General features: G+C 26.0%; 3 protein-coding genes across 5 annotated transcripts; 2 read left to right on the forward strand and 1 right to left on the reverse strand.

Moving 5' to 3' along the window:
- Positions 1-213: 213 nt before the first annotated feature.
- Positions 214-1,545, forward strand: LOC122630526 (mitochondrial import inner membrane translocase subunit TIM14). Of its 2 annotated transcripts, none has more exons than XM_043815094.1 (3): positions 214-349; positions 1,015-1,149; positions 1,230-1,545. In XM_043815094.1, exons 1-3 carry the CDS (start codon positions 347-349, stop codon positions 1,440-1,442), a joined length of 351 nt encoding a protein of 116 aa, XP_043671029.1. In that variant the 5' UTR covers positions 214-346; the 3' UTR covers positions 1,443-1,545. The 2 variants fall into 2 exon arrangements, with proteins under 2 accessions (XP_043671029.1, XP_043671028.1); XM_043815093.1 differs by lacking the exon at positions 214-349 and adding an exon at positions 356-488.
- Positions 1,532-4,190, reverse strand: LOC122630524 (growth hormone-regulated TBC protein 1-A). Of its 2 annotated transcripts, XM_043815091.1 has the most exons (8): positions 4,033-4,190; positions 3,860-3,892; positions 3,414-3,615; positions 3,086-3,316; positions 2,844-3,004; positions 2,592-2,700; positions 2,317-2,502; positions 1,532-2,209 (listed from the first exon to the last, which is right to left on the reverse strand). In XM_043815091.1, exons 1-8 carry the CDS (start codon positions 4,050-4,052, stop codon positions 2,102-2,104), a joined length of 1,050 nt encoding a protein of 349 aa, XP_043671026.1. In that variant the 5' UTR covers positions 4,053-4,190; the 3' UTR covers positions 1,532-2,101. The 2 variants fall into 2 exon arrangements, with proteins under 2 accessions (XP_043671026.1, XP_043671027.1); XM_043815092.1 differs by lacking the exon at positions 3,860-3,892 and having other exon boundaries at positions 4,033-4,188.
- A 389-nt stretch (positions 4,191-4,579) lies between these two features.
- Positions 4,580-10,363, forward strand: LOC122630523 (eukaryotic translation initiation factor 2A). Its single transcript, XM_043815090.1, has 12 exons — positions 4,580-4,736; positions 5,304-5,567; positions 5,637-5,736; positions 6,216-6,391; positions 6,598-6,686; positions 6,764-6,908; positions 7,020-7,190; positions 7,487-7,661; positions 7,783-7,946; positions 8,079-8,177; positions 8,257-8,483; positions 8,587-10,363. Exons 1-12 carry the CDS (start codon positions 4,670-4,672, stop codon positions 8,710-8,712), a joined length of 1,803 nt encoding a protein of 600 aa, XP_043671025.1. The 5' UTR covers positions 4,580-4,669; the 3' UTR covers positions 8,713-10,363.
- The last annotated feature ends 378 nt before the right edge of the window (positions 10,364-10,741 follow it).

Consider the following 10,741-nt stretch of genomic DNA (forward strand, 5'->3'; position numbering starts at 1 on the left):
TATATATATATATACATATACACATATATATACATATATATACACACACATATATATAAACATAAAAAATGATTTTATATATTTTTTTAACAAATCTAACAAATTTTGTTTCTAACGAACCATTTACGAATAAACTAAATGTTTAGAGATAAACGATTGACCTTCGTGACAATAAATTATAATCAATGATATAACATGTGCTTCCATCTGCTGATTGTTACAATTACTATGAACTGTAATAACTTAGTCTCACTTTGAGCAGTCTAGGTTAGTTTTACCGCAAATTACGAATGAACGAAATCCTGGTTCGTGACAAGGTTCACCTTGTTTCAAAATCTTTAGTAAAATGGTAAGAAAAATTGAGAAATTAACGAGAACACAATTTATGATCTATTTATTCAATTATCAATTTATTATATATCTTCTTAGAATCATTTAAGTAAATTGATTTTAATTTTGATGTTCACACGATGGTAAGAAACGGAAAGGTATTAAGAACGCATTTTATACGATATCATTTCGAAATGTTTTAATATAACATGTTTCGTGTATATGAAATATTTTAAGTTTTAGTTAGTTTAAATAATCGTATAAATGTAGATATATAAATATAAATCGCTAACTATTTATTTCTTTAAGAATTTCAGAGGATTAGTTTTAATAATTCGTAGGTTATGTCTTCGTATTGTATTTATAGTTTCAAGTGATTTTGTGTTGCAATATTGTGTAATGATTTCATATATGTGTTGTAATAGTAAAGAAATAACAAATGAAATAATCGATAGTAATAGTAATTATAATTTGAAATGAATCATACCTATAATCGTAGTAAATGCGACAACAGTGATGGGTAATTAGAAATCATTCTTTAATACATAGTTATCGTATAATTTATAACTGAAATTCATATAAGAATTGATTATTTAAATATTTTATTGATTACATATATATATATATAAAACTTACTATATTTATGTTTTATAGATTTTATCGATATTTTATATATTATTTTAGGCATCTGCAGTAATAATAACTGGCTTAGGTCTTGCTGCGGTAGGTTTTACTGGACGTTATATGCTTAGAAAAATGCCAGCTTTGTCTCAAAGGATGACAGAAGCTTTGAAAAATATGCCAAAATTGGATTCTCAAGTATTTATTTTCGTTACTTATCTGATATAAAAATAAATTTTAGTCATTTTATTACATTATATTATTTATTTACATACCAGTCATTAGCAAACAGCAAATATTATAAAGGTGGTTTTGAATCTAAAATGACCAAGCGGGAAGCTAGTTTGATATTAGGAGTTCCACCTACAGCAAGTAAAGCAAAAGTAAAAGAAAATTTTAAAAAAGTAATGAGTGTAAATCATCCTGATCGTGGTGGTTCTCCATATCTTGCAGCAAAGATAAATGAAGCTAAAGATTTATTAGAGAAATAATTTAATAATTATTTAATTAGAGTAGTATATATATCAAATAAATTTTCTTGTAAGAAAACAAATTTCAGTGTACATAGAAATATAAGCTGTATATTGCAAATAATTTAATGTCTAATAAATAAATTCTTTGTATTGTACATTCATTGCGAGGCTACATTACAATTTAATATGTACATTTAAGATAATTATACTAGATGTAATTCTTAAAATATATTTTATGTCTAATCACAGATACAAAATCAAATGTAGAATAATATATTATTTAACTGCACATAAAATGAAAGGAACTACAAAATTGTAGACCATGTTATATGTTTTGTTGTATTGCATAAAGATTTTATATCATACGTGCTTTGTCATTATCATACGTGTTATCATAATAAATTTACAATGAAGTCATTTATACCTTCGGTCGGAAATAAGGCGATTAATATACACACACATGATATGTATATGTATATATATATATATATATATATACACATACATACATACATATATATATTACAATGCAATTTTATAACACTAATTTTGAATGTATATTTACAACATTGCTACGTACTTATCTAATAATACAAGTTTACTTTTGTTATATCAATTTTGAAACACGAATTAAGGACTAGATTATTTCGGTGGATAATGGTATCCTTTCATAGATACTATCGTCTTAACTTATTCTCTTTTTGTTCCATTCGTCGTTGTGTAACTTTTGTTCGTAATTTTACTATTGTGCTACCAGGCAGTGATCCAGGTACTTTAAAAATACTCTAGCAAAGATTTAAACAAATATTCAAATTAATATATCTTTATATAGTCATTAACACATATTTAAAAAATTACTATATATTTTTAATTATATGGTAAAATATCTTACCTGCATGAAATCATGACACTGTAAAACAATACTATCTTTTGTAATTTCTTTAAAACACTCAGCCAGTAAAGTAAAATCTTGACAAGCTAATAAATTATCTTTATTTCGTTTTATAAGCGTCAGTGCGACACGAAATATTATTTTCGTACCTTCGTAAAACAGACAATCCCATATACGCAATGTTGTCTGTAAATTTCAAATAATTAAGTGTGGATATTATTTATTTGATATTATTAAAATTAAGGAAAAATTTTTTAAAAATAATTTATTTTTACCTCAATTGGCAAAACTTCTGCGAATAAACACACGAACCACTTCGTTGTAATCACTGGCCATGGTAATCCTAAATTTGTTACATGTTGATAGATGTCCGGCATCTTTATTCTAGAGTGAGATTATAAATGTAGAATATCCCAATGTGTTGGCCAATAGTCTAGTTTTATACAATTCATAGAAACAGATTCTTATTCGTATTTGGAAAGAATTACTATGAATTTAATGACTGAAAGAATTTGTATTTATTTTACCTAACTAATTCAGCCAGAACATCTATGTCAGTAAGCAGTCCATCCATCGTTGGAGTGTAGTAATCTGGTAAAATTTTATCTATTAATACTTTTAATAACCAGAATGCTGTTTCTTCACTTTTAGTTACTAATAAAAGTAATCCTGCTATGTAATTAAGACCCTAAAAAGAAAAACAAAATATTATCAATATGAAAATATTTAAAAACTATTTATAATTCTAAGTGTATGAGTAGAACCTTACTTGACAATATCCTACAGTTTTATTTTGATGAGCAAATGCTAACAAAATATTATATAATTGATGTTGTTGATTTTCAATATTATTAAAAAAAATATTGTCAGGAAAAGTTCGTGGGAGATCAGTTTTTATAACAGAAACAATTTCTGCATTATGTGGTGGTTGTAACAATTTTTCATAAAGATCAGGTGCTGCATGTTTCATCTCCTCCCCTCCGCTAATGGAAAGCCATACCTGCATGAATAAAATTTTAGATAATAGTTAATAATTTATTGCAAATTAATTGCAAATAGCATTAAATAATTTATATAAATCGAGATAAATGCCTTACCAGACCTCTATATTCTCCTGGAATACCTTTACGAACATATCGTTTTATCATAATACTTCGTTGTAAAGATTTTCCTTCGCCAATAATTTCTGCCCATTTTTTGGCACGTTTTGCAAGAACCTTAAGATATTCGGACATAAATTCTTCGTATGTTTCATAATCAAAATTTTGGGGTCGTTCAAAGCCATACTCGTCCACGTTACTGTAGACATATATAACTTTTAAAATTGTGAGCATACACATATAAACAAAAATATGCATTTTGATGGAATGAACTGAGTGTGATTATAAAAAATCTTTGAATTTGTTTAAATTTAATTTCTATAAATGTACTATTACACTTACATAAACTTACTTTTTTTTTCATCATTAATATATTCAGTTTTAATAATAACTAATGAAATATATCAATAAAATATAATAGAACACAATTTTTATTTACTTACTTCGATTTAACAAGCGAGTACAATAAATATAACCTCAAGAAGATCAGATAAATATAATAAGTAACATATATCAGACTTTACAACTGGCAATACATTGATTATATGTATATACATAAAACAAATGTAGAACGATATTAAACAATTAGGAAACACAGCATCAGAGTCACACTCACCTAAAACATGAACTTGCCATACCCTAAGTACGACGATAGGTGTCAATTTACAGTCGCAAATGTATCGGAATATATGTACTATATATACAGATGCACAATGATTCACTATATATACGTTACATCTATGAAATATTGTATATAGAATGGTTCTAGTACACACGCGCATAAAACTATTAGATGAGTTTTGTGATTAAAACGTGATTGTGTAAAATGATTTTTTAATTTTTTTTTCTTACGAAATGATCGAATGGTGATTTGCTTTGTTGATAACTTATCAAATTTTAGATTTTTTGTTCGATGATGATTACGTAATTTCATTATATAGCATAATTAAAAAAAAAATATTATAAAGATACTCGTATAAAATAAATATATTAATATTAAAATTAAAAAAATAAAGACTTCTCGACGTATTATTTGATAAGCATAAATGACTTCTGAACTTAGCGTCATAAATGAGTATATATTTTAGTATGCATTATAACGTTTTATAAAAAGCATCTAATTTTATTATTAATTCATATAATTATATTTAATGATATTGTATAATTACATTCTATTAGTTAGTGTAAATATTTTTAAAAAAGTATAAGTCGATTGTAACTCAAACAATCGTTTACAATCGTGACGCGGGTCGATGTTCGATATTATGATACCACATGGTAACGGAGGTAAAATGGCGTTAACTGTCCCCTGTGTTGCTGGTAAGCAATTTCACAATGTTTTGATAATATGCATATTTGCTTAAAACTTAAATGATTTATTTTTTCTTATGTATCAAACAAACATCACTTTTTCATGATATATGAGCTTTCTTTGTTCCATTAAATTTTAGTTTCATGACATCACGCAATTCATTCTTCTAAAATGCATCATGCGGTATTAATTTGCTCAATTCTTTTCTAATAATGATTATAGTTTATTATTTTTTCAATATACATACTCTCAGATAGAATTTTTTTTCAATATTTCTTAAAACGTGATAAATACATAAACGTATCTGCATATGCGTACATATAAGTATACATATGTATAACCTTTCTTTTTTTTTATAATTTCGAAGTAGAATAATGTTCATCATAATTTTGATTTAATTTGCTCCTTTATATATAGTCAATTAGATCATAACATCTTTTATTATATAATTGAATGTAATAAAATAACAAAATATCTTTTTATATTTTATACAAACACACACACACTTGCACACATACACAACACATACATATGTATATATAAAAAATACATTTTAATAGTTTTTTAACCTCTAGTGCGAGGTTCCACTGGTATCAGTTTAGGACAAGGACCACCTTCGTACGAACCAGTGACAACATTTCCTAAAGATGATAGTAAATTGTGCAGAGTTATGTTATTTAGTCCAGATGGACGTTACTTTGCATGGACTAATGAAACCTCTGTTAAAATTGTACTTTGTAATACATGGAAAATTATCACAGAAATTAAAAAACCAAAAGTTAGTGCTATACAATTCTCCAGTAAGGGGACATATTTCATGACATGGGAGCCATTCATTGGTATTAAGTATAAAATATATTTTATTATAATATCAATTATAGTATTATATGATCCTAAATTAATTTCAGCAACACTACCTAATCTTCAAAGATCTCCTAATCTTCATATATGGAAAACAGAAACCAATGAGTTAGTGAAGAGTTTTATACAGAAAAAGCAGAGAGATTGGTAATGTATAATTTTTATATTAAGCATTTTATATTTTTTTATATATTTAAATACTTGATATGTACATTATAGTATCATTAGTTTTTTTGTTATTGTATATACTTTAAACGAGCCTTTTAAGCATGACATATATATTGCATCTCTAATTTTTTGTACATTTTTATTTTATGATATCTTCTTTAGTATTTGCTACTAAATTTTAGATTTTTTTAGTGTAGTGTTACATAAGTAATAAAATTTCTATATATGCAAAATATATTTATTTTATACATATTTTTCATTTTTTATATATGTAATATAATGTTGTGTGTGTGTGTGTGTGTGTGTGTGTGTGTATCTTAGTATATTTTGTTACAATTATTCTTCTATTTTATTGTATATGTTCGTACAATAATAAAAAAAATTTTGCTTTAGGATTAGAAATTTTTTTATATTTTATATTTCTATGCAATTTCCTCATTTGTATTGCATCCACTTAGGGAACCTCAATGGTCAAGTGATGAAAAAATCTGTGGAATATTGATGGGTGCAGATGTCATATTTTATGAAGATGCCAATTTTGAAAAAATTGTACACAGGATAAACATAGCCAAAGTTGCTAAATTTAGTATAGCGCCCAATAATGCTCCGTACCACATCCTTTGCTATGTGCCTGGTAATTCATGTCATGTTGATGTAATATTAATACATAGGTTGATTAAATTCATTGATAAATGAATAATACAATTATAAGCAAGCAAAAGTATTTTGTTGCAATGATCATTTTTTTTTTTTTGTATTTAGAATCTTTCATTTTTATAATTAGCTATGTTTCCATTGTTTCTACTAAATAATTAATTTTTATTAATTTAAATATTTTAGGAAAATCAGGCCAGCCCTCACTTGGTAGATTATTCCAGTATCCAAAATTTGAATCAACACAAGCCCTAGCAAGTAAAAGTTTCTTTCAGGTAATATTATGAAATTGTATGCTATATGTGTATATGTGATGTAAATGATGTATGTAAACGTAGTTTTATATGAATAGGCTGATAGAGTAGACATTTATTGGAATCAAAGAGGAACAAATGCTTTATTAATGACAAGCACAGAGATTGATAAAGCTTCCTATTATGGAAAACAAACATTACACTATGTTAGTACAAAAAGAGAAACAGCTATGGTCATGCTCAGTAAGTTACTATAAAGATAAATTTTTATATTTATAAAGTATTGCATTATGAATCACTACTGTAAGTTAATACAAAAAAATCACCTTTTAAATATAATCTATTTTTATATAGGTAAAGAAGGTCCTATTTATTCAGTGCAATGGTCTCCAAAAAACACAGAATTCTGTGTTGTTTATGGTTTTATGCCAGCGAAAGCTACACTCTTTAATCTTAAATGTGAACCAATATTTGAATTTGGTGCACTGCATAGGAACTGTATATATTATAATCCTCATGGAAACAATATCCTTTTCTTACTTATTTAAAAATTAATTACTAAAGGATAAATTGATTATAATAAAATATTGATAAGAAATTTCTTTAACTACCATATAGAAAATCACATTGAAAAAAGAATGCATTACTGAAATAGAAATACATTACTGATTTTAGTGTGCTGATATATTATTACTATATTAAATATTAGGAAGCTGTTTATTATAATGTTTATAATTACGAATTCCTATTTTACGGATTTAAATGAATCGATTCGTAGAGTAGGAACTATTTATGTTATATTATCCTTAACCACTGTGCACTTATGATCTTAGCTGGTTTTGGTAATCTTTCTGGTGGCATTCAATTATGGGATGTCGTAAATAAAAAACTTATTGCCGAAATCTCTGCACCTGATACTACTCTCTTGGAATGGTCACCAGATGGTGAACATTTTATGACAGCTACAACAGCACCTAGATTGCGAATGGGAAATGGGTGAGTAGCACTTAAATTTCATTTTTTAATTCATTAAATAAATATATTTTCGAGCGATTATTAAATTACAAAAGCTAATAAGTTATGTATATCTTAATTGATATTTTATGAATTTTAATAGATTTAAGATTTGGCACTATAGTGGAACATTATTATATGAACGGCCATGGAATAAACAAGAAGAACTATGGGAAGTTCTTTGGCAAACATTTCCTCTTGATACATTTAAAGAAAAGCCAATTAGTTACAAAGCTGTAGAAGGTATTGCACCAAGTCAACCACAAGGTACCTTTATACTTTTTATTTATATTTATAATTGACATAATATTTTAATGATATAGTTGATATATTTTAATGATAAAATATAAAAGCCCATTCTATTTTAATTATTTATTTTCAAATTTTATTTATATATAGCATCAAAGCAAGTATACAGACCACCTTCTGCAAGAGGACAAACTATAACTTTCAAATTACATGATGATGATGAGTTTGGTCCAAAACCCAATACAGATTGTAAGAAAAATTATATTATTAAATACTATTTTACTATCTTTTTATTGTTTATGTAAATAATATACATATAAATTTGTAGCTAATCCATCGAAAGCTGCTTTAAAGGCAAAAAAGAAACGTGAAGCAAAAAAAGCTAAGAAAGAGTTAGAGGCTACAGCTGTGTCTTCTCAATCACAAACAAATAATCCAACTACTAATGGTCAGGTTTCAAATACTTCATCAAAATATCAAAGTAATGTTGTTGCGTCTGAGTCAGATCTTATAGAGGATCCTGAGAAACAAAAAAAGATAAAGAGACTTAAGAGTGTAAGTAGTTTATCTATAAGAAATATATAAAAGTAATTAAATTAAATGTATATATATATATATATATATATTTGATTACAACATTTGTTTGTTTTTGTTTCAGAAACTAGACCAAATATCAAAATTAAAGGAACAATTATCAGCAGGGAAACAATTAGAAATCAATCAATTAGACAAGATCAAAAAAGAAGCAGAGTTAATAAAAGAACTCGAAGAACTTATTTTGTGATGAACTGCTGAAATTTTTCAGACAGAGACAGATTTAAATAATATATTACTTTCAAATACTTCTCGCAAAGAAGAGAAACAATCTTGGTATTTGTTTCGCAGTACACTATCTAAGAGACACGATTAGCTGTCAGTTAAATCGTTTTCTCTGCAAATGGGATAATGGGAACAATCTGAAATTGAGTCAGTGACTTAAATCAGTTTACAAATTATCGTGGTGTCTCTAGATGTGGAACACAAATTGCATTTGTGAATGATATATACACAAGGTGACGTATCAATTCGTGACGATTTGGGGAAGTTTACTTCTCTTTGATCACATTTTTTTAATTATGATATTAATGATGCGAAAAAATTGAAATCTAGTGCCAGTTGATAATATTGATAGTAACCAAGCTTCCTTTAAATGTATTGTGTAAATTAATATAAAAAGTAAAAAAAAAATGAATGCTTTACGTGTGTATTCGGCACGTATAAGTAATATAATACACACATAAACATATACATACACGACTTGACGAATGAATCGAAGTGAATGAAGTATTTACTTAATACCAATTTTGGTATTATATGTGGTAAATAGAAGACCTTATATAAACATGAATATTTGCATGAAACTTGTAAGATCAAGTACAATGTAGCACGACTATGAAATATACAAATATGTTCCTTATACGATAGGTGCTATTCTTTGAGAAGAGTCGTGTTTCAAATGCCGATTGCTTACCAAGGATCAGAAGTATTATTTTTGTCTTCTTTGTGGATTTTGCATTTTCTATACGATATATAAATTGACTTAAAATTTTACGGTGTAATAACGATACATCTTCGCCTTTAATCACGCATTCAAAATAGATATATAAACGATAAATATCAATATCTTCAATTGTAAAAACTTTATGTCAGGTTCACATAGCCACGCAACTAATTATTTTGCATAGTCTTGCTATGATCTTTACAAAAATTGTTATATGTTTTGTATGGCAAAGTTTGATTAAACAAGAAAAGGAACTGCCAATAACATGCTCGTATGGTTTATACTTTGAAATACATTTTCAAGTAAGAATAGATACTTCCATTATATTTACTATTCCGAAATATATATATATATATATATATATACATATACATATACATATATATATATATATATATATATATATATATATATATATATATCATTTGTTCATACTGCTTACATTTACTGTACTTAAGAAGGATACATTTCTGTTTCTTTATGTTTTTAAAAATCCATAAATAAATATTGATTTTGTTCTTTTAAGTATGAAGAACGCAATAATGTGTGCGAACCGTTTGTTTCACATATATTTTTTTTTCTTTTCTTTTTTTTTTCTTTTTTTTTTAACTAAAATCATTTTCTGAATTTATAACCTATTTTTTCCTTTTCTATTTTTTTCTTTTTCTTTCTTTTTTTTTTTTTTTTTAATATACAAGATATCTATACTATTTACACATGCACTGAATATATTTGTCCTAACAGTGTTGAAGACGATGAGTGTAGTTTGAATTAAACAAATTTTATTCTAATACAATTATCAAGATGGCACAATAGAATTCTAAGAATTTATGGTATTCACGAATAACGACTGTACAAATCAGATGATAATTAAATGCATGCAAGTTAAGAAATATTGTTATTTTCTTATTTTTATCACTTTGGGAAATAATTAATTTATTTGAAAATCATTTTATCTGAGAAGGGAATAAACAAAGAACTCATTTAACATATGGTATCAGTATATTTGTTTATTTATAATATATTTATATCATCTTGTTACATTTCTCTTAAATTATTTAATAAAAGATGAACGTTTTTTCAAAAATAATCAACTCGATCAATGTTATGTACAGTGAAAAAATTTATAAAATTATTATTAAATAAATAACAGACTCAAATGGGCCATTTTTTTTATTGTGCATTTTACTCGTGCAGAAAAATGACATAAAAAGTAAGAATAAATAAAAAATATTTCAGGAATTTTCTTTATACAATCAAGTATTATACTTAC

This window comes from Vespula pensylvanica, chromosome 7 (genome assembly GCF_014466175.1).
Source record: "Vespula pensylvanica isolate Volc-1 chromosome 7, ASM1446617v1, whole genome shotgun sequence".
NCBI lineage: Eukaryota > Metazoa > Arthropoda > Insecta > Hymenoptera > Vespidae > Vespula > Vespula pensylvanica.

Bases quoted from the DNA above. Each gene is read 5' to 3' on its own strand.
- LOC122630526 (XM_043815093.1), top strand. The intron at 1,150-1,229 runs GTATTTATTTTC...TTTACATACCAG, and splicing joins TGCCAAAATTGGATTCTCAA to TCATTAGCAAACAGCAAATA.
- LOC122630524 (XM_043815091.1), bottom strand. From the start codon at position 4,052: ATGGCAAGTTCATGTTTTAG. The intron at 3,005-3,085 runs GTAAGGTTCTAC...TTTTCTTTTTAG, and splicing joins AAACTGTAGGATATTGTCAA to GGTCTTAATTACATAGCAGG. The intron at 2,701-2,843 runs GTAAAATAAATA...ATCTCACTCTAG, and splicing joins GTTCTGGCTGAATTAGTTAG to AATAAAGATGCCGGACATCT.
- LOC122630523 (XM_043815090.1), top strand. From the start codon at position 4,670: ATGTTCGATATTATGATACCACATGGTAACGGAGGTAAAATGGCGTTA. The intron at 6,687-6,763 runs GTAATATTATGA...TTATATGAATAG, and splicing joins CAAGTAAAAGTTTCTTTCAG to GCTGATAGAGTAGACATTTA. The intron at 7,662-7,782 runs GTGAGTAGCACT...GAATTTTAATAG, and splicing joins AGATTGCGAATGGGAAATGG to ATTTAAGATTTGGCACTATA.